Source organism: Borostomias antarcticus, assembly GCF_949987555.1.
Source record: "Borostomias antarcticus genome assembly, chromosome: 3".
In the NCBI taxonomy this organism is placed as follows: domain Eukaryota; kingdom Metazoa; phylum Chordata; class Actinopteri; order Stomiiformes; family Stomiidae; genus Borostomias; species Borostomias antarcticus.
Genome location: NC_140236.1, coordinates 34,440,301 through 34,464,634, shown reverse-complemented (window position 1 = coordinate 34,464,634; position 24,334 = coordinate 34,440,301). Strand labels below are relative to the sequence as shown.

The window sequence follows — 24,334 nt, the reverse complement described above, 5'->3', positions numbered from 1 at the left end:
TACATTAATGATCCATTGTTGCTGGTATCAACCATACACAGGCACACCTAAAGTATATACGACATGTATAAATCATATGCCGTTAGCTTGCTGAGGCCAATGTGATGCAATATACTAATCATTAACAGTCAATATGTCTCAGGCTTCCTCCAGATACATCTTTCCCGTTTAAAGCTTGAAGCACGGGACCCCCTCCCCATTCATCCATGTCCAAACATGGTAATATTATCTTCTATCAGTGTCAGCATGCATTTGGTTGTTTTATGTCAACACGCATCACATACAGACATACATACATACATACATTATGCACCATACAAGTGTGAACTAACCAATACACATAAGTACATACATACAGTACGTAGTCACACAAAGCGACTTTTCTGAGTGTCTTTGTTCTCTTTGTGAGGTGTAGCTTTGATGTAGTTCTAGGTAGGTGTAGTTTTCTTCAATGATGCTACTGTACTGTATGTACAGGTATCAGGCATTAAAATCTACATGGGGGCTGTGAATCAACCTCCCCAATCAAGTGGGATGAGTAGCAGTAGAGACACTTGAGCACCTTTCTTCTTTTCAAATACTGTACATGCATGTCCACATAAATCACACACACACACACACACACGCACGCACGCACACACACGTACAACTATGCTGATGTTAGTGGGCTTGTCCATTGTCCAATCAGAGCAGGAAGTCAGTGACTGAAGGCAGAAGCTCGGCCAACGCCGATGGGATGTTGGCAGTCTGAGTGACGGGGTTGCCCCGGAGATCAAGGCGGGTCAGTTTCGGGCAGGAAGTCAGAGGTTGACAGTCGGAAAGCTTGGAGATTTCTGCAAATTGAGGTCAAAGAAAATGTCTAACCTATATCGGTAAGATGATTTCACATCAATATAAAGGGCAACTTGCTGATGGACTGAGAAAGAATGGTGCAGCAAGACACTTAAAGGAGTAGTAAAGGGAAAATGCATGTTTAGCCCTGCTTTAAGGTTACTTATGATCATATACAATGGTTCAGATCAAAATGTTCACAAAACTAGCACTTTTGAGAAAGTCTGATAATTGCTCTACCACCGTTTTGATCATACAATGGATGTGGGTGGGCACCTTGAAAAATCATTCAAAAACATGTTAAACTCTCGATTTCAAAGACAAGAAGATCACCGAGGGGGTAATTGGTGTCCGTTGGTGTTCTGACATCAAATTCGCTGCAAGGTATGAATCCTGTAGGGTTTTATTAATCATTTTATGAAATCCATTGACTTGTATTGAAGCGACCGTTGTAGCTGTGTAGATCAATCCGCAGAGGGGATTCCGGAAGCGGAACTACTTACGGCAGCTATTGTTATTGTTTATGTTGCTAGGCTACCTGGTTTGCGGAAGTTTACACACGTATGTGCTGCGACTAAATAGTTCTATGCTAAATATTTTAAAAAAGCCTTTCCAGATGAACTAGAATGTTATTTTATGGCGAATTATATGTCAGAACGCCAACTAACACCTCTGTGAGTTTCTTGTCTTTGAAATTGAGAGTTTAACATGTTTTTTTGAATGATTTTTCAAGGTGCCCACCCACATCCATTGTATGACCAAAACGGTGGTAGAGCAATTATCAGACTTTCTCAAAAGTGCTAGTTTTGTCAACGTTTTGATCTGAACCATTGTATATGATCATAAGTAACCTTAAAGCAGGGCTAAACATGCATTATCCCTCAATATTAGCTCAAAAATGTCATCAATGTCCCATTCTCCACATTGCATTGTTAGACATGTTCAAATATTTAGTCCAATTAACAACCACATGGCTTTGTTTACGAAGCTCTGTTCGTTTGTAAAGCTTAATGTGAAACGTACCCAAATGAATGGAACGATGCAGCAAAGTAACGATTTCACTGCAGATTCTAAATCAAACAACCTGAGTCCTCAGTCAATACTGGGGCATGAGAGCCTGACAGAAGGATACTGTTGTTCTTTAAGGACACTTCCTCCAGCTTGGGGAGATGATACAGACCCTCCAGGTCCTCGAGAGCGTTGTCATCAGCCTCCAGAACCTAAAACAGAGAGAGAGAGAGAGCTACTGTACTGTAGCCATACCTCTGAGAGAGCTACTGAAGCCATACCTCAGAGAGCTACTGTACTGTAGCCATACCTCAGAGAGAGAGGTACTGTACTGTAACCATATCTCTGAGAGAGAGAGCTACTGTACTGTAGCCATATCTCTGAGAGAGAGAGCTATTGTACTGTAACCATATCTCAGAGAGAGAGCTACTGTACTGTAGCCATATCTCTGAGAGAGAGGTACTGTACTGTAACCATATCTCTGAGAGAGCTACTGAAGCCATTCCTCAGAGACAGCTACTGTACTGTAGCCATACCTCAGAGAGAGAGATACTGTACTGCAGCCATATCTCTGAGAGAGAGAGCTACTGTACTGTAGCCATAGCTCAGAGAGCTACTGTACTGCAGCCATATCTCTGAGAGAGCTACTGAAGCCATACCTCAGAGAGAGAGCTACTGTACTGTAGCCATACCTCAGAGCTATGTACTGAAGACATTCACTCACCCATCCAAATAATTGAATTCAGGTGTTCCAATCACTTCCATGTGTATAAAATCAAGCATCTAGGCATGCAGACTGCTTCTACAAACATGTGTGAAAGAATGGGTCTCTCTCAGGAGCTCAGTGAATTCCAGCGTGGTACTGTGATAGGATGCCACCTGTGCAACAAGCCTAGTCGTGAAATTCCCTCGCTACTAAATATTCCAGTCAACTGTCAGTGGTATTATAACAAAGTGGAAGCGATTGGGAACGACAGCAACTCAGCCACGAAGTGGTATATTATTATGGGATGTATTACCTCCCAGTATAGAACTCAAGTGCATGCCCCTTACTTATTTATTCATATCCATATAGCATGCACATAATCCATCCAGACCAGTATCTGTCTTATCTTACCTATATCTGTACACTATAGAAATGATGCTTATAGTGTAATTTGTGAATTTGTAACTTGTAAATTGTAAATTGAGTATCGAAGTTTACCTGTGGAGCCGGCAGCAACATTTCACTGTAACTGTACACGTACATTACACGTGACAAATAAAAAAAATCTTATTACGGGATGTATGTGTTTATTATGGGATGTGTATTACCTCCAGGCACTGCAGCATGGCAAACTGAGGAGGCAGCCTGACCAGCTGATTGGAGGACAAGTTGATATGAGTAACCAATAGCAGCTGATCCAGGTGACACAACGTGGTCAGGTTCTGTCGAGAGAGAGAGAGAGAGAGAGAGAGATAAAGGAAATAATAAAGGAAATAAATAATATATAAATAACAAGAGAGAGACAGAGGAGAGAGGGAGAGAGAGACGGGAGGGGGGGAGAGGGGAGAGAGAGACAAAGGAAATAATGTGAAAGGAAATAAATAATATAGAAATAACAAAAGAGAGAGAGAGAAAGAGAGAGAGAGAGAGAAAAAGAGAGAGAGGGAGAGATAGATAGAGAGAGAGAGAGATCGATCCAAAAGTGTCCAAAAAAGAAGAGAATGACGAATGCTCCCAGTGTATAAAGACAGTGACCAACTGACCTTGTCAGAGATGCTGAAGACGCGGACCTCTGCGTACTCCATCTTCAGAATGGTGTTCTCGATCATGAACTTACTGCACAGGTCGCTGTAGTACGCAGAGCGCATACAGTCCGCCTCCTGTGTGGGAGATGGGAATGAAATTCAAGTCTCACCAAAGTGTTCCGTTTTCCTACTTGACTGTTGTTCTAACTTTGTAGTTCGTTCTCATAGATCAGTCTGTTAAAACTACAAATTCTTCCTGTGTGACATCACTTCCCTGTCCTCTTCATCCTGAAACTATGTCACTTCCTTTTTAACTGTATAACCTATCGACCTCGTCCACATCTGACTCACTCTGCCCGGATTCACTTCCTGTGCTAGAGTCCGACTGCAGAATCGTAACAGAATAAAACTATTGCCTTTGTTTAAAACCAGCTTGACCGACCACTCAGCGTGTTCTTTGAAATCTAAACTAAACCAAGTAAGATTTTTTCCTTTACAGAGACCAGACAGTCAGCTGAATCAACTCTGGAAAGCGCCAGAAGCAAATCATGTGACAGCAGGTTTCTCTGTATTTATACACATTGTATGTACCATATGTACATATGTTGTACTCTTCTATCTATATTCTTTATTCTAATGTATATTTTTTTACTCTGACCCATTCTGTACCTTCTCGCTGCTGTAAACGCCCAAATTACCCCACGGGGGATGATTAAAGTACATCTTATCTCTGTATCACAGCAGGAGGTGATACATGACGCCAACAGAGTGCAGTAATGCTGAAAAAAGCATGTCTCAATACAGATGCAGTGGAATTTATTGTGTCTGAAATCACCATGGAAATTATATATATATACACACACACACCCCCCAGGGGGAATGAGCAGGGTACATTTCACAAACACGCACTTGGTGACTTCATGCACATTTGGCTAATGTAGCCCAACACAGTACTGTGACAGAGTTCCCACTATTTTCTAGAGAACCTTTTCCAGGACCTCCTTCATGCATGTGCAAAAAAGTGTGCGCATGTGGGGGGGGGGGCAGTTTAGTCTCATCACTGCCGTAAGAGTAGACGTGCCCACTATTCCTACAGTGCCCTAACCCAAACCCCAACCTTGATGCCCCCTAGAGGTTGTTGTGCCAATGTGCAATCCACTGGAGAAAAAAAAAAAACCCCACAGAAACTGGCCTAATACGGTGTTAGGGTTAAGGCCTAATACGGTGTTAGGATTAGGGCCTAATACGGTGTTAGGGTTAGGGCCTAATACGGTGTTAGGGTTAGGGCCTAATACGGTGTTAGGGTTAGGGCCTAATGTGGCGTCCTACAATGCGTAGCTTGAACACTTTTAAAGAAAAAGCCAGTGTACTAGACTAGAGTACTCACTTTAAGTGTTTGGAAGTGAGCCAGGGTCTCTCTCTCATACCCCAGGGGGTCTAGTGCTCTCATGAGGAGAACGATGGTCAGCAAGCACCCTGCAAAGATGGGGCGGGTCAGAGATCGTTTATGTTCTGCAATTAAAAAACAGTTGACAACAGGACTCCTCGTAAAAAGCCAGTAAAGACTAAATGTGAATCAAATAATGGCTCATAATAAAAGAACGAGACTAGTGAAACTGAGACCAGTGAATGGTAAATGGACTGCACTCATATAGCGCTTTTCCACCTTAGCGGCACTCAAAGCGCTTAACAATGACCTCTCATTCACCCATTCATACACACATTCACACACCAATGGCGGTAGCTGCCATGCAAGGTGCTAACCTGCTCATTGGGAGCAATTTGGGGTTAGGTGTCTTGCTCAAGGACACTTCGACATGTGGACAGTCGGAGCTGGGATTCGAACCGCTGACCCTTCGATCATTGAACGACCCGCTCTACCAACTGAGCTACGGCCGCCTTTGCACCTACATTTATTTTGCGGCTCCAGTTCCTGCAGCTGATTGCAGGACTGTAGCTCAGACTGCAACACAGACGTCTTCTCCACAGACAGCTCGCTCCTACGGAGAGAAGACAACCCGGAGCTGTTCACACGCCATGGAAAACAGGTCTGATAAGCACGAGACGCGTGTGTGCACCATCCACAGGTCACACCTGAATAGTTCCAGTTCGGTGGCAGAGTCTTGGCACCAGCTCTCAGATCGACCTGTGGGAGACAGCGGTGTGGGAGGTGAGCTGAAGCCGTACCGGATGTTGCTCAGCGAAAAACAAGACCCGAGCACATAGAGCTTCACTGTGGAGGACACTCTCACCTGTGTATACAGACTCTCGCCTGCGTCTACAGACTCACCTGTGTATAGACTTTCGCCTGCGTCTACAGACTCTAGCCTGCGTATAGACTCTAGCCTGCGTATACAGACTCACCTGTGTCTACACTCTCACCCACCTGTGTATACACTCTCACCTGTGTATACAGACTCTCACCTGTCTACACTCTCACCTGTCTACACTCTCACCTGTGTCTACACTCTCACCTGTGTATACAGACTCTCACCTGTGTATACAGACTCTCACCTGTGTATACAGACTCTCACCTGTGTATACAGACCCTCACCTGTGTATACAGACTCTCACCTGTGTATACAGACCCTCACCTGTGTATACAGACCCTCACCTGTGTATACAGACCCTCACCTGTGTATACACTCTCACCTGTGTCTACACTCTCACCTGTGTATACAGACCCTCACCTGTGTATACAGACCCTCACCTGTGTATACAGACTCTCACCTGTGTATACACTCTCACCTGTGTATACAGACCCTCACCTGTGTATACAGACTCTCCCCTGTGTATACAGACCCTCACCTGTGTATACAGACTCTCACCTGTTTATACAGACTTTCACCTGTGTATACAGACTCTCTCACCTGTGTATACAGACCCTCACCTGTGTATACAGACCCTCACCTGTGTATACAGACCCTCACCTGTGTATACAGACTCTCACCTGTGTATACAGACTCTCACCTGTGTATACAGACTCTCACCTGTGTATAGACTCTCACCTGTGTATACACTCTCACCTGTGAATACAGACTCTCACCTGTGTATAGACTCTCACCTGTGTATACACTCTCACCTATGTATACAGACTCTCACCTGTGTATACAGACCCTCACCTGTGTATACAGACCCTCACCTGTGTATACAGACTCTCACCTGTGTATACAGACTCTCACCTGTGTATACAGACCCTCACCTGTGTATAAAGCACAGTCTCTGTGTGTGTGTTTCTCGGTCCAGTGCACCGTCAGATTATGTTCATTACTGATGTCGCTGATCGATCCTGGTGGAAGCTCACAGATCTGACAGCAGGTCAAGGGTCAAAACAGAACAAAAGTGCAGACAGGCTCTGCTGGAATGCCCTGGTAGTGCAGAGCAAAACATGTAGAACACGCAAGACAGGTTAGACCAAGACTGGTTAGAGGTTAGACGAATCTACTCAATCCCATCTTAATAATACTCATTAGAATCTCTGACGAGGTGAAAACCCTGTGAGATGAAGAATAAATAACTCTTAAAGGATTAAGTAGTACTGGGGCATCAACACACAGACGCACACATTGAACTTCACGACAGAAAACAGAAAAATCTCCAAAGTCCCAAAAAACAGAAAAATCTCCAAACTCCAAAAAACAAGAGCTTGACCTTGCATCACAAGCTATAGAGATGTCTGTCTCACCATGTCTGTCAACGTTTCTTTGTCTATCCATCTCTTCACAGTAGCGCATTCTAGTGTCCTGCTGACCAAAGACACAGACAGAGTCCCACAAAAACGCCTTCCTGTTGTCTGCCCCTTTGGCCTGGAATGACCTTCACAGAACTATGAAGCTGTCTCACTAAACAATTTTATTTAAAAAATGTAAGTCGTGGAGGAAAATGAATTGCAGGTCTGTAAATGTTTCGACACGTAAATGGAAACAGTGCTAGGAATAATCTTGCCTGCCTTCAACGTGTAACTTCATGTGGCTTTTCTTATTGAATCTTTCATTGTTAGATGCCCAATCTGTATTTATGCGATGTATTATGTTGTAATTATGCGTCTGTAACTTTGTGATGTGTTCTTGGCCAGGTCTCGCTTGCAAAGTGTTTAATCTCAATGAGACTAACCTGGTTAAATAAAAAATAAAATACAATCTAGATGATTGATCAGCAACAGCTATGTTAATAATGGTGGTGAATAGGCTAGTGATGAACACAGGGATGACCTGTAATGGTCAAACAAACGCGGCGAGTTGCACAGAGGCCGTTAGGAAAGGATACCCACACGGGGCTGTGTTTGAAGCCGGGGTGGACACTCCTCCACTGCACCCGCTGGGGCAGACCATCCAACAGCAGGATCAGACCGACGGAGAGGGCCTGAGATGGGAGGAGCCGGGAGGACGAGAGAAGAGGATGGAATGGAATTGTGTATGTTTGAACTCATAATGCATGTTCTCATGTATGCTTCATCTCATTATGTATATTCCCATGTTCATGCGATTGTTTCCCCATGTGAATGTTTCATGTATAAATGCCTGGTCGGTATTAGAACGCCAGAATAACAATGTGAAATCATACATAGGCCTTATACTTATATGACAGCTAGTTAACTTACAGCATGTCCCCAATGTCTGAGAAGACTGGTAAATGGTAAATGGACTGCACTTATATATCGCTTTTCCACCTTAGCGGCACTCAAAGCGCTTTACAATGGCCTCTCATTCACCCATTCACACACACATTCACACACCAATGGTGGTAGCTGCCATGCAAGGTGCTAACCTGCTCATTGGGAGCAATTTGGGGTTAGGTGTCTTGCTCAAGGACACTTCGACATGTGGACAGTTGGAGCTGGGATTCGAACCACTGACCCTTCGATCACTGTTCTACCAACTGAGCTACAGCCGCCCTGTACCTGGTACCTACTTCCCCTTGTGGCTTGGGTGGGGAAACACTACATAACAGCACCATTTGTATCTCTTGTAAACATATTGACCCTTGACATGACTGGGATCCTATAAAAACTAACATGTAACTTGTGTCTGGGCTCGTCCTCTCACTCGTGCTCTGAGGGACGCACCATATCTCGAGAAAACCATTGTACCGGTATTCTTTAATAAACTTCCTCATTACTCTTTGACGCTCGGCATTCAACATCATTCCTAAGAACACCTTGTTCTTGAGAATTTCCACCGCAAGGAATGAGGCTCGTCATACACAGGAGAGAATGTTCCAGAGGGGGAGTGACAGCGTTGATGGGACTGGGCTGGTACTCACGTTAACCGGTCTGGAGAAGGCCACGACAACTCGCTCCTCCGCCCGGCTCACGTACAAACAGCTGATCATCTCTTCGCGCTCCGCTGAGGGGGCCACACACACACAATGAAAGCTCACGTGTGGATAACGGTGAAAGAATGGCCGATACCGGACGAGGACTCATACGCACCTCTGCCAAGCAGCCAGCGGTAGTAGAACCAAGCGCTCTGGTCGTTGGGGTCAGTAAAGAAGGCGTTCTGTACCAGCTCATACTCTGAAGGAACAAAACAACAAATCCATACGATGTGGGTGTTAGTCCAATAACAGAAAGGTATAACAGAAAGGTATAGATATGTAGGTAATAAAGGTCTGCTACTAGACCGAAAAGCCCAAATGATCATGTCTTAAAAAAAAACTGTAGTATCCTATGATTATTATTTGTTTTGCAATGGGTATCAGAAAAAAGTTTGTATTAAACAAAGTTGAAAAGGTTTGTGTTAAACAAAGCGGGAAAAAAATATGGCAGCTGTTTTTTGGTTCAGACATGTGTTTGAAATGTCTTGTACTCTTTTCAGATTAGTTACTGAATTAAGAGGGGGAGGATGTAGTATCCTGGGCTTAGTACTAATTTACCTAGGGGGAGCTCTAGGCTCCAATGTGTTCACCTGTTCAGGTACCCTATATGAAGAAGTGTGTGTGTCAGGCACTGTGACCAGACTGGGGTATTCATGCGTATGAGATGAATGATGGTGATACCAAGTCTTAAGATGGAGGTTGCGATAGAACCAGAACAAGTCAATACGGGCATTAAAAAGACTGGTATTGTGTGTAGGGGCGAATGACATTCCTTTGGACAAGACTGACAACTGTTCATTAGTGAGGGCGGTGTTGGAGAGGTTGACTACCGAGGATAGTTCTGCTGCTCATTTGAATTTCCTGTCTTTTTGGGCTTTCCACAACTCGGCTGTCTTTTAGATAAAATATGCTTATTTTGGTCACACAAGGTACAGTACATTTTGTCTGTTTCCACGTCAGAAGATGTGGACATGCCCTCATAGATGTGTGCCCTAAAGCCCCTGACTGCACAAAGGGTCTTAACTCGCTTCAATACAAAGGGTCTTAAGTCGCTTCAATATCAGTGCACTGCTACTTTCCTGGTACTGTGACTAAACTATTGCTAAATTGAGTTCACCAGTTGGCAAGCAGCCAGTCACTGTATCAGGTATGGAATGATGATAGTGGAGTTCTGCTTTTTTGAGGCATGCAGCACACATAAGAACACAGAGCTCCAGGATTTAGAAGACAAGTTTAAGGTGCCCAACTTTCAAGAAATTAAAAACATGAAAACTTAACAGTGAGCGCGTGGGTTTAACATGAAATTATACAACGGTTAGTTCTGGTTCTTGATTCTGATTGGCTGGAAGCCGTGTTAAAATACTTTGTAACACACACCTGGGACCGCATATCATTCCATTTTCAGTATTAACGCACCTCCCATTTGATCCAATGCATTGTAGTTGTTGTTGCTTGGCAACCCTTTTGTTAGGGGAACTATTTTGCTCGGCGGAATTGAGGGAATGATGCTTCGTTTTGAATAAATCTTAATATTTTACATTGCTGTGTGTTTATTTTACACTAATAGATGTAGTAACCGTTGTATAAAAGCAATAAACCACTCGAGGCCTTCGCGTCGTGCCTAACAACGCCCCCTAGCTGTTATAAAATCACTATAACACACGGCCTCTCGTGGTTTATTGCTTAAATATAACAGTGAGCGCGTGGGTTTACTGTCTCAACATGAAAACATAACAGTGAGCGCGTGGGTTTACCGTCTCAACATGAAAACATAACAGTGAGCGCGTGGGTTTACCGTCTCAACACAGGACTCAAGATTCAACATGTGCACTATTGGGCCTCCGTTAATGTTGAAGCGTTAGGTTTAACTTCCTATTCCAGGGTTTAACTTGGTGAATGATTTCCTATTCCAGGGTTTAACTTGGTGAATGATTTCCTATACCAGGGTTTAACTTAGTGAATGATTTCCTATACCAGGGTTTAACTTGGTGAATGATTTCCTCCTGTATACCAGGGTTTAACTTGGTGAATGATTTCCTCCTGTATACCAGGGTTTAACTTAGTGAATGATTTCCTATACCAGGGTTTAACTTGGTGAATGATTTCCTATACCAGGGTTTAACTTGGTGAATGATTTCCTATACCAGGGTTTAACTTGGTGAATGATTTCCTATTCCAGGGTTTAACTTGGTGAATGATTTCCTATACCAGGGTTTAACTTGGTGAATGATTTCCTATACCAGGGTTTAACTTGGTGAATGATTTCCTATTCCAGGGTTTAACTTGGTGAATGATTTCCTATACCAGGGTTTAACTTGGTGAATGATTTCCTATACCAGGGTTTTCCTGGCTCAGAATAGGTCTTTGGGGGGTTATGCTCAGGGGGGGGGGGGGGGCTGATGCGCATGCAATTTTTTATACGATTCACTGTCTGACTGAGCTCACTTTTCACAATCGTGGGAAATCTCCCGACATGACACAAAATGGATATGAAGACAAAATGTTTAAGTTACTAATAGCCTGTCAATTAATTATCTCAATTAATAGTGGTCCAAACCATGGACAATGCAAGAAAGAGGGATGGGCTGCACTTGAAACAAGCCATCAAACACATTTGGAAAGGATTTGAATTGCTATTTTTATTCTAAATTTTTAGCATTTTGGAACTGGTGATTTTCCTTCGACCCTGGCTAAAATCTCTGTGGGGGCGCCAAAAAATCCTCTATGAAGGGAAAAACCCTGCCTATACAGTTTACAATGACAACATAGTAATGGTCTGAATCTGTACTTCAAGAATGTGTGAAAAACATAACATCTATTTTTCCAGAGCCAGGTTTTCCCGTGGCTGGTCACATGTCTCATGATGTGTAGCGTACCTTTAAGGAGCTGCTCCTCACAGACGCGGTGGGAGTGTGTCTGCGGGGAGGGCGGCGGGGAGGAGCGGGGGGGCCGGGGGCAGGGCGGGGGGCGCTCGGGGGACTCGGGGTGCAGCTGGGGCAGCAGGGTGCTGCGGTAGTGCCAGCTGGAGTAGTTAGAGAAGTTGGAGCCGATGAGTCGGTCGGTGAACTGCAGCTCCTGGTCCACCGGCACCCCAGACATCTTCACCACCATCCGACGGTAATCCCAGCAATGGACTACAGGAGGGGGATGAGGACAGGGATGAGGATAGGATGACAGGAGTGGATGAGGACAGTGGGGGAGAGTGTGACACATAAATGCTAGATATCGTTGGGGCTCGCAGAGGGGTTCTCTAGTCGGCCGTTGTGGGAGAAGAAGACAACTGGTTGGATTTCACCTAATTTTTGTTTATTTCATTGTTTGCTCAGCTAATAAATTCAACTTTTCATCTTTTTCGTGTTCACAGGGATCTGTGCAGAATATTTGTGCAGATTCACTGATCTTGAGCATCCCCTCTGTAACAAACCCTATCAGATGTGTAAAAATCTGAAAATATGCTCAGATATTTGAACAGATGGAAGGCTAATGTCTCGAGGGGCGAGTACGGAAGAGCATTAGGGCCAACAGCTGAGTTTTTTTTTTTTTTTTTAAGCTTCTGAGTTTAAAGTCAGAAATTCTGACTTTTTTCTCAGAAGTTATTTCTGACTTTTTTCTCAGAAATTCTGACATTAAAGTCAGAAATTCTGACATTAAAGTCAGAAATTCTGACATTAAAGTCAGAAATTCTGACTTTAAACTCTGAAGCTTAAAAAAATAATAAACTCAGTTGTTGGCCCTAATGCTCTTCCGTAGGCGAGGGAGAGACCAATACAAAGACGTTTTTTTTTTTTTTACTGGCATTACCAAATAGGGATGAGACGGTATACCATAAAACCGTGAACCGCGGTATAAAATGTCCACGGTATTAGAACCGTGACATTCCCTGTGTTTACGGTATTACGTTTACGGTATTACACAATAATGCGCTGCTGAAACTTCACATTTCAAGTTGCTTGCAACAGTTCATTTTGTAATTTAATATAAGCTTGCTATTAATAAACTGAGCTTAATTACAATAGTGTGTATTTCCATCATGTGTTGCACTGTAGGGCTCTAGACCTCGTATACGGTGAAATACCGTAAACCGTACCGTGTAACTAGATACTGTACCGTACCGTAATGCAAAAATCCATACCGTCTCAACCCTATTACCAAAGGCCTTTTTTGAACACTGACAACATACGGTAATATATATATATAATGTCTCTCCCTCGCCCCAAAAATTAGGCGAAAAATGAAATCCAACTAGTCCACTTCTCCCACAACGGCCAACTAGAGAATCCTCTGCGATGTTGACCCCCTCTCCCACTGAACCCCAGCGCTTCCTCCCCCTGACTCACAGTTGCGGTCGTCCAGGGCGAGGCAGCGGTCACACAGGCCCAGCTCTCTGGTCCAGTCAGGCCGGGGGAGGCGGGCGAACACCCAGCCTCGGTGGTGCCAGCTGCCATAGGACTTGGGGTTCACCTTTAGACACGACTCCAGAAAGGACAGCTCGGCCTCGTACGTCCTCTGCACCTCGTCCTCCTCCCTGGGACAAACACAGTTCTACACTGATACACAGACAGGGGGCGCCAGAGGCTCTGTTCTCACATCACGGGAACTCTCCAGTGATGCGTCCCCATTCCAGCCCCTCCCAACAAGGGCATCTCTCCCATCAGTACTCTGCAATATATATATATATATATATAGATATACTGGTGCCAGCTTGAGACTGAGATAATGCACTGGGTGAGGGGGAGTCAGCCAGTATGGAAACCCCTGATGAGCGATCACAATGTGAATGAGAATCACAAATCAAAATCGATCTGATAGACAGTTAAGTTCTGAACACTGATCCTGATATTTGAGTGACTACTGAAACATGGTTGAATGAGTCTGTCTATAGGTAGGTAGGTAGGTAGGTAGGTAGGTAGGTAGGTTGTAGGCCTACATTATTGATCACCATGGGGAACTTGCAGTTGAAATCAGCAGTTACAAGAAGCACAATCAAAACCAAGTACAAATTGAGTAGTGAGACTGTTTTCGGAATTACAGATCAAAACTAGGCCATCTATATCGACAGGAACCGCCACCCTCCTCTCCCTCAGCACGTCCGTCTCGAAGCTGTTTGAGCCGTTTCTTAATGGACGTCGCTATTTCTCATCTCTCTGCTGTGAGGGTTTATCGCCCCCTCAGCCACAGTAGCTGCTTCTCTCTCAGCCGCCGTCCTCAATTGCATCTGATTATCTTCTTTCCAGCTTAACCAGCTCTGTGGCCTAGTGGTAGAGTGTCCGCCCAGAGACCGGGAGGTTGTGGGTTCGATCCCCGGCCGAGTCATACCAAAGACTATAAAAATGGGAAAATTGCCTCCCTGCTTGGCACTCAGCATCAAGGGTTGGAATTGGGGGGCTACATTACCAAAATGATTCCCGAGCGCGGCACCGCTGCTGCTCACCGCTCCCCCAGGGGATGGGTCAAATGCGGAGAATAAATTGCACACACTCAGGTGTGTGACAATCAGTGGAACTTAGTCTTAGTCTTTAGTCTTTTTAATCAGTGGAACTTAGTCTTTCTTCCTCCACTATGATAATGGGAGGTGTCAATCAAACAGATGTTGAGTTATCTGATGTAGGTAGGTATTTTCAGAGAGCGTACACTAGATAATTATGTTTACTTATCCCGGTGGGAGCTGTGTTGACCTTACCGAACAGTCTCCAGGTGTAGCAGGATCTCCCTCCTGTAGTTCCACAGGGTGGCGAAGTCCGGGTTGGAGGAGAGAATCTGCTGGGTCAACTGAAGGGCCTCGTCATCCAGCACACCCTCCTTCCTCTGAAAACAGAAAGAGATTGAAATGTGCGTACTAGTGGAATAGAGTGTGTATTAGAGGGATAAAGTGGGTGTATTAGTCAGCGACCGTTCATGTTAGCAAATACAAGCTAGCTGGCAAAGTCAGTCAGGCTAGCCAGATTAGTGATGGTAGAAAGTAGATCTTGTATTAAATCTTAGTAAACCCCCTTGTGTGGTACTGTATGTATAACAGGTACAAATGTAACAAAATGTACAGTGCCGCATGATAATATCGTACTGCGATACCGTATCCTATCCTGAGCTTCTTGCAAATACCCAGCCCTAAGGTGTAACCAGACCTTATTAAAAATAGCATCTCGTGCAGCCACGTATATTTTCAGTTTCTTCTCCCTCACTATCTTCTTCTCCTCCTCCTGCTGCGCGGTCGACTTCACCTTCACTCGTCCGTGCTGTCACAAAGAAGGACAGAGATTTCAATGCAGCAGTCCAGGAGACCCCCCTCAAACATTGACATACGGTTCACATTGTGGAGCCTTGACGATGGGCATACTTGCTTGAAGTAGTTTGCACTGAAAGTATGAACTATTTAATAAGGACAGAGCCATTTTTGTTTGTGTATACTTTCTCAAATACAGATTTAAAACGCCCAAATCTTTCATGGCAGAATGTTGACTTACTTCAGTCTACTTCCCACTGTTCAGCCAGCTGCCATCTTTTATCTGTGCTACAAGACTCCAGCAGAAAAGGTATTTTTCAGCGCAAAACTGTAAACTAGGCCAAGTACTGTAAGTACTGGACTACTGCGCTGCCATCATGTGATGAATGAATAAATAACAATGGGGAGGAGCTCCATAAACCCAGCAAACACGCAACGTCAGGGAGACGTTCAGATCATGTCTTAATAACGTCCGTCGGTCCTGAACCCCGTGTGTTCGTCTGCTGGACCCCTCAATATTCACACGTCTGGCTTGGACCCCTCTAAGACGTCTGTGGACGTGCAGAACGGGTTCAATATCTGAATGACTAAAAAAACTTTCATTCTGGCTCCTAATGGGATGTCTTTGGACGTCTAAACGACGTCTTTTAGACGTGTCTTTGCTCAGTGGGAAGCACCACACCAACACAGCTAGACTAGACTAACGTTAATACAGAAAAGGACTCACCATCGTGGACGTAGGAGAGGGATGTTATTATCCAAATCTATATAATAGAAACAAAAACAAACAAGATATTTATTTCAGACATCAGTCGGCTAGAACCTCTTGGCATCAGACTAACTCACAGACCACCCTCTGGCCAGAGGTTTTAGTAGCTAAAACAAGACAAGCTTACAAATGTAATCAATAATAGGGAGCAAAATAACTAGTTATTAACACTTACATCATTAACTAACTCACTATCACTACAACAACAACATTGTTCTGTCTATAAAACGTTAATCTAGCCACTTACCCAGGCATGACTAGGCTAACTTACTGTTGGGTTGGGCAGCTCATCTCATTCATAACGTTGGTTAACAGTTAAAGATTAATAAACACTCATACCATACCGCACATAGTATTCAAACGTGTTGCCACTCACTCTAAAAAACCCGGCTGCCTAGTCCGTTTACTTCGATGTGTCAGTCGAGTGAATCCAGCCCAAGGATGTATGATAACATAGGCTATGGTCTAGCTAGCTAGTGGCTAACTGTGTGGGCTTCCGTAGCTGCTTGTTCTTCTTCGCGGATTGGGCGCGTCGTCCAGCGCATTGCTGCCATTCATTGGTCGGAGGACTGACTCAGACTGTCAGACAGAATTCAGTCAGTGAAGCCTTTACCTTTTTATTCTTTCAACACACCTAAGTATACGATGTATTAAATCCGAAATGTAAGAGCGCAAACTTTACTGAACAGTAGCATTAATGTGATTCAATGTAGGCTACAAGTGCAGTGCCCGGCGCCTGTTCCCATTCTGCGTGTGCGGGCGTGTACATCTCACAATAGGGAGGGAAAGTGAAAACATGCGCCCCTGGCGGATTTGTTCCTATCGGAGAGGAGTTTCAATGTAAACTCCCATAGACCGGATTTTCTAATAATTACTACGAAGCCATTTCGGTGAAGTTATCAAAACAAAAACTTGTGAGTGTCTTTACAGTAATAACCTACTAACTGCGAGAATTTCAAACAGTATTTCGCCTTCTTTCAAATTTTGGAAATTGCTCCATTCGTTTCATAAATGTACTACAAAGCCGGGCGCGCTTATGTACGTCACTCATGAGTAAAATGCTGTGCTTTGCGCCAGATTGCTCCCATCGGTATGAGACGAATGGTTGCAAATTCTACTAATTTCCAAAAGATCCCAAACAGCTGGAAAGATGGATACGAATAATAAGTTGAGTTGAATTGCATATGGACAGTGCTACGTTGTGAAATGTCATAACCAAAGCCTCCTGAGCTAACTGGCTATCCCGCTCTTATTGTGCTGGATTAGCATTGGAAGCATTGGAACTGTCCAGGCGACAAGACCTATCCTAATTTATCAGACATTATTCCATGTCATTTAAATTCACAGCTATTTCAGTAGTTCTGCTACTTGCAATGTTGTGTTTGGAGAGTAACGTTATAAGCACATTCATTTGAATGAATTTAAGAAACACCTTAATGGATAACAGGTGAAAAATACACCGCCAAAAACATTGCTACTTCTTAATGCTGTTAATTTGTATTTTTGCCTACATTTGCAAAGATTCATATTATGTGCAGAAAATATTCCCAGACCAAACTTTGTAAGTATTGCTATTTATTAAAATTATTGCTATTGTTAATTAAAATAATATTGAACATTAAAAACCTAAACAAATGACATTTGAATGTGATCAACTCAGAAACTCCATGTGACTGCTCTCCTCCTCAATACTGCTGGCCAAAGTTTGGCCAAACAGCTGGAGGTCACACAGGCAACCCAAGCTGTCCACCTGGTAGAAAAATTCCATCCCAGAATCCTGTGCTGCTGCTACTGCAGCTACAGGGCCGCGAGCCTCCTGTGAGGCCTGGGCATCCAGCAACCGCTGCACACAAGCCTCCATGTCCTCATGGTCCAGAGAATGGTCCACCGTGGGGTAGCGGGGAACCACACCTGCAGACGAGTGACGGGAAGGGATTTATTTTTATTTTTAGAACTTACTTAGAATTGATTGAATTTGAGGAGTAAATGTGCTTCAAATCACACATCGCATCGACATACCTAAAACAAGGGAGGGACTTGAACCCAGCTCCTGTGGCATCTGAGTAGAGGTCTCAGGTTCTGCTGCCTGTCTGTCCTCGGGCTCAGGCTCTGCTTCCTGTCTGGCCTCAGGCTCACAGCAGAAGATCTTCATGGCCTCACCCAGGGAGGTGACCTTGTGGAAAGAGCTGTCCCCTGCTCCCTGCTGGTCCGTCCCACTGACCTGGGTCAGAGAGGTGGGGATGGGGGTGCTGGGTCCAGCCCTCGGGCCACAGCTCTGGAGCAGAGGACCTGCAGCCTGCTCTGCCAAACAGGTACTGGTACCAGCCTGATGGATGAGGCTATTGGTAGCCTGGGGCACTGTGGTGAGAATGGGCCACATCCTGGCATCCATAGGCATGTGCCTGTAGGAGCTGGGGTATCCAGCCTGGTATGCCATACTGTAGGTTTCGGGCCAACACTTTGGAGGGTACTGGTCAGAGTGCAGCTTTTTGTGTGGCAGCCAATAAGGGGCACTGCGCAGGAACTGATTGGCACATACCCTCTGGGGGGCTGACTGGGTGTAGTATCCGAGGGCCATGCCCAGGTAAGGGTAGTGGACCTGGGGGGTGCTGTGGAGCCATGGCCCCTGGTGCTGCTGCCACATACATGGACCCTGCATCACTGTCATACCTAGCATAACAAAACAGGAGAAAAGGGATTACTACTGTTGTAGTAGGCTACTAACTATCTTGATTTCAGGTTCAAGTTTTAGGTCTGGTTTTTATCTTTATTTATATTAATGATTTTAGCTTTTCTTTGAACAATTCTAAGTTCTGCCAACATGATACAGTGCCTAAAGTGGTTTAATAATACAGAGCCAGGCCATCAATGACCTGCCGACTGCTTTCATGCTATACAAAATACTTAGCCTACTGGTTGGAAAAAACTGTTAAAAGTTGTGTTTATTGTGTTGATGAGTAGCCTATATTTTGTAAAATGGCTCATTTGCAAAGGAGGCATTGACTCCCTAAGGTTGAATGAATGAATTATTGGTAACCATGTCTCTCACCTGGACAAAACCCTCCTGGAAGCTGGATGTTTGTCACAGGTTGGTTTTGTACGATGTTATCCATTGCGAAGACTTCTCCAATTTGTAAGGTGTTTTTTGACGGGAAAAGTTGAGACATGGTGCTTGTTTTCAGAGCAAATCAGAAATGGTGTTTCGATGGGATTTCTCAACATTCTGTTTGATATTGTTTCTGGAGCAACCATGTCCTATCACTAATAGAATACAACTACAATGCCTGGGGACATTTATGACATAAGTGGATTCTAAACATTTTGAAAAATGCCAGAGGGATTTGTTTTGTTTTGACTGATATTAAAATGTCTTAACAGTTTGTTTTTAATTGCTTCTATGGCAACCATAGAATATTATCACAGTCACTTATGACAGAGTTGAAAAATGTTAAATGAGGATTACATACAGTAGGCTAGTTTACATTCAAATCCAAATTCTATGGGAGGTGGTACAGGAATTAGTCAAAGTCACTTGTTCTCAAACTGTTCTCCCTTTGCATTTATATTACATAATGTACACTAATGTAACTGATAATTCAATAAAGACATTACTATTATGAGCATAACCCTTTCATGAAAAACACATTGCGATTCAGAGAACTCATCTAACATACAGTAGCCTAACAGCTGTTCTTCAGTGCGAAAACAAACCACTCCTTGCATTGCCATGGCAACACTATGCCAGCCCTCACAGGGTGGTAGACAGCAGCTAATTATTAAACATTAATAGAAAGTTCATATAATTTATATCATAAAATATCTATATCACGTCTGTTACACAGGTTTCCAGACATTTTTTTGCTGCTTTCTCGAGAACCACAGCTCCAAACAGCTTCACACTTCCCAACTTCAAACAGTGCCATGTCCTCGAGATAATCATGCCACAGACATACAGACAGATGCCTACATACATGGACATGTGCCATTTTAGAGAGATAATCCTGTAATGGTCGGTAATTCTTAATAGGCTACATTTTTGTGTCTAATGTGAAATTATGTTTTTGTGTTTATCTGATCAATGTGTGTGATGTTTTGTATTTTGTATTTGTACTTTATTTCGTTTTAATGTTTAATGTTTTTATTGCTTTGTAACCCCCCCTTCCAATAACATCCATGACCATTGTGGTAACGTGACAACACTGTGTTTGCTAGTGAAGAAGAGTTGCATATAGCTATATAGTTCACAGTACTACAGGCTTTCAAGACCAGAACTAGCCCCTTGCTTGGATGTGGAACATGTGCTCATACAGGACCCATGGAGCACCTCTCAACAGTTACTGCTAGTGTACTACATGCACAGAATGCACTCTAATCACATCACAACTGTCTAATTGCATTGGGAATTGCCTTCCGATCCGTATGACATCAGAACTCAGTACTCTATTACCATACCAACAATTAACTCACATGAACTCTAGTCTGTGCTGTTCTCTGTCTGCAGATGCTCTCCTTGCCTATTCCTGAAATTGATCCTGTAAAATAGATTCTATCCAGTTACCGATCCATACAGACATGACAACCTCACATTATTCTAGATCATAGGCCTATGTGTATTTAGTGTCACTTTGACTAAAGAACACATGTACATTGGTACAATGGTTATAGCTGGGAGTTGTACAATACAAGCTATTGCTTTTTTTACTTCTACTGTAGATCTAGACATGTGCCATGCCCTATAGAAATAAAGTTTGATTTGATTCAGCTGGGTAGCACATCAGGTGACGTATGTAAGGCCTTAGCTGGTACACCAGGTAGAGTATGAAGGCCTTAACTGGTACAGCAGGTAGAGTATGAAGGCCTTAGCTGGTACACCAGGTATAGTATGAAGGCCTTAGCTGGTACACCAGGTATAGAGTATGAAGGCCTTAGCTGGTACACCAGGTATAGAGTATGAAGGCCTTAGCTGGTACACCAGGTATAGTATGAAGGCCTTAGCTGGTACACCAGGTAGAGTATGAAGGTCTTAACTGGTACAGCAGGTAGAGTATGAAAGCCTTAACTGGTACACAGGTAGAGTATTAAGGCCTTAGATGGTAGAGTATGAAAGCCTTAACTGGTACACCAGGTAGAGTATGAAAGCCTTAGCTGGTACACCAGGTATAGAGTATGAAGGCCTTAGCTGGTACACCAGGTATAGAGTATGAAGGCCTTAGCTGGTACACCAGGTAGAGTATGAAGGTCTTAGCTGGTACACCAGGTATAGTATGAAGGTCTTAGCTGGTAGAGTATGAAGGCCTTAGCTAGTACACCAGGTAGAGTATTGTATGAAGGCCTTAGCTGGTACACAGGTAGAGTATGAAGGCCTTAGCTGGTACACAGGTAGAGTATGAAGGCCTTAGCTGGTACACAGGTAGAGTATGAAGGCCTTAGCTGGTACACCAGGTAGAGTATGAAGGCCTTAGCTGGTACACAGGTAGAGTATGAAGGCCTTAGCTGGTACACCAGGTAGAGTATGAAGGCCTTAGCTGGTAGAGTATGAAGGCCTTAGCTGGTACACAGGTAGAGTATGAAGGCCAGAGCGGCATCGCCCACCAAAGATGCTCCACTGAGATGACGTAGGAGCACACAAAGGTGTTTCTACCTTTAATAGCTGTTTTGTCCACAGAGACGGGCCACCAACTGAAATAAGTACTTCCAAGATTCACTATATCCATTTTATTGGCCATGTACATAGCTCATTCTAACGGCTCTACTGTATATGGTACACACATTTGACTAGGGTTCATACGCTGTTGCAGACGACATGACACGCAGGACAGGACAGTGCAAGGACAGTGCAAAACAAACAACAGTGCAAATACAAAATACAGTGCAATAGCGTATACAAAATTCGATATACTGTTAAAAAAAAACACACACACAAATGCTTCAACCATTATTTTACCATATATTTTAAGTTTAGGTTTTTTTTATTTGATAAAGATGGACCGAATGAACATTTTGTAATAAAATGTAAATGAACCCAATTATAGCCAAGATATGCAGTCCCCCTGCCAGGGGTTAAAAAGCTTCCTATATAAACAGAAGTTAACACAATCAAAAACAAAAATCCAAAATGTTCCCTTTGCTTTTGTAAGAACGTTTTTGCATTAAGAGATAGAGACGTGAAAACAACAATTACAGTTGCGAAATATCGTAGGCTTCCCCCAATTGGCATCATTATCTGATGAGAATCCTTTCGTTATGACCGCATCTGATCGTCCAATGCATCTGAAATAACTTATCCGTAGTCTCACCCCTCCTTCTGCCTATACCGCTCCATCTAATACAACCCCACTGCCTTGCTTTCACATTCACAGCCTCTCTGTAGGCTGGAGAGACCGTCCAGAAACAGGTCCAGCTTGGATGCTCTGGTGGAATGCTTTAAAGGCAGTGTGTTCGGGTGGTGTGCTATGGTATCATTGAAGAGAATAGGGCGGTGAGAAAGACAAGCAGAAATGGCTTCTAAAGACACGACTATCTCTTCTTTCGTCGTTGTAAGCAAGGATATTACAGGTAAGAATATAAACCTTTTTAAATCCATTCCTCGTGATGGTCATTAGGCTATAACATTAATGCAACGATGTCGATTGGCTTTACATGAAGACCGAATAGACGCACACCTGCAGTTGTCACAAAGCTGTTTTTGTGTCATGTTTGGAAAACGAGCATGGTTTAATCTGCACATCATTTGGAAGATTGTGAAAAGCAGAGAGACCCACTCGCGAAATGCTGCAGGGGATATATAATAATGTAAAAACCCCAGGCCTGGGCCGTAGAAGGGGCGTTGTGAAAAAGCCGTATCACCCGTGGTGTCTTCTGTGTGTGGTCTGCTTCAAATCACGCCAGATTTAATTGCAAGAATGTAATCATCTAATGTGTGGTTGACAGGTTCGTTTTTCTGCAGTCTGTCTGTCTGTGCGTGCAGTGTGTGGGTGCGTGTGTGTGTGTGTGCGTGTGTGTGTGTGCGCGCGCGCGTGTGTGTGAGTGCGTACGTGTACGTTTGTGTGTGTGTGAGGGTGGTTGGTTGGGTGTGTTGTGAGGATGGGGGGGGGGAGGCATCTTGTCTTACCAACCATTTGTGCTTATCCTTTATTGATTCAGCACACGCCCAACCAATTCCTCACTTAAGCGGAGTCTCCGTCTAAACAGGAGGTTGGATTGATTTGACACGCGCACGCGCACGCTACACGCACGCGCGCGCAAACTCACCCCAACTCCAGCGGTCCAGTACTACTCCACACGCATGCGCAGGGGCGGCTCTGCTCTGTTGGCTCATTCTAACCGCTCTATTAAGCGCTGTGATTATCTACTTAGTGGCATCTCTGAACCTGTCCATCCACTCACATATCAGAGTATCTTCTTACCTATCAGAGTTTAGCGTTAACGTATAGAATAATGTCATATTTGAATGGTTCCCGAGATACTAGGTATTTTTACAAAATGATTTCAGATTCTCTTCTAAACTTGGTTTTAATGACCGTCTCTCGGAACAAGAAACAGGGTGAATGAAAGCCAGTGGTCAGAAGTTGTGTATGTAGGCTATCATACTGAGTCCTTTCATTTAGCTGCAAACTACAAAATCCCACTCCACTTAAAGTCGCACTGAAAGAAACAAGCATTCTGTCCCATTTTGGTTCACATAATTAGTGTTCACCTAATTGCATACCTAACGATGTATGCCAAAAAAAAAATCAAAATTCTACTTTTGTTGTAATCTTATATCAAAGTATATAATTTCTTACTTCCTGGAAAACGGTAGGTCACGTGCAATGACGACAACAGGTACCTTAGATTTTAGGCCAATAATCTCACGACATGCACCCGTCAATCAACGCTATCCTTCTATCGAATCTGTCTAAAGTTCTTAAAACCCGTCCACTTGTCAATGTTCCAATCAAATTCCTCTAAACGCATGTCCCACCCTCATAGCTTGTTTGCATCGGAAATACGTCAAACTACAGAAGTTAGTTGATCTCAACCATCCGTTTCAGTGCGACTTTAAACATTCTACAACTGTAGCCTACTGTACATGCTGTTGACATGTATCTCGGGTCGGTGACGACAGGTTCACTCTGCACTTGTTTAACCTTCATATATTTTTCATTCCCAGAAAGCATCAGGAAGATCATTGATAAGTCCTCGATCAAGTTTATTCGTGGCGTTAAGCTTGACACCAAACATGGCAAGTCAGAGGACAGGATCTTGGTGAGTTCTTTCCTTGAATATATTGGGCAACCATCTTCTTAGTCATGAACAAAGCGCTGTAAAGCTTAATTTATACTAAGTTGACAAGTGTCGTACGACAAATGTCTGTCGACAGAAAAAAAAAATGTGACCGACATTTAGTATTTATACTTAAGCGAAGTGTCTGATCACCTCCATGGTAACTTACAGACGCATGGCTGATCGATCCATGG

General features: G+C 43.7%; 2 protein-coding genes across 2 annotated transcripts in view; one reads left to right on the top strand and one right to left on the bottom strand.

The window, feature by feature from the left end:
- On the bottom strand, positions 1-18,543 carry rabggta (Rab geranylgeranyltransferase subunit alpha; the record flags this gene model as incomplete). The annotated part of the gene is made up of 17 exons (XM_084436157.1): positions 1-833; positions 1,964-2,051; positions 3,154-3,267; positions 3,589-3,705; positions 4,958-5,046; positions 5,482-5,570; positions 5,665-5,716; positions 6,773-6,878; positions 7,837-7,932; positions 8,833-8,915; positions 9,002-9,085; positions 11,763-12,020; positions 13,224-13,411; positions 14,567-14,691; positions 15,009-15,119; positions 17,677-17,786; positions 17,895-18,543. 17 exons carry the CDS (start codon positions 18,541-18,543, stop codon positions 685-687), a joined length of 2,508 nt encoding a protein of 835 aa, XP_084292283.1. The 3' UTR covers positions 1-684.
- Positions 18,544-22,372: 3,829 nt separating this feature from the next.
- carmil3 (capping protein regulator and myosin 1 linker 3) overlaps positions 22,373-24,334 on the top strand; it is a gene marked incomplete at both ends in the record, with an annotated part of 39,306 nt that continues 37,344 nt past the window's right edge. The window contains 2 exon segments of the mRNA XM_084436156.1: positions 22,373-22,430; positions 24,028-24,122. Of these exon segments, the coding sequence (XP_084292282.1) occupies positions 22,373-22,430; positions 24,028-24,122 (153 nt within the window).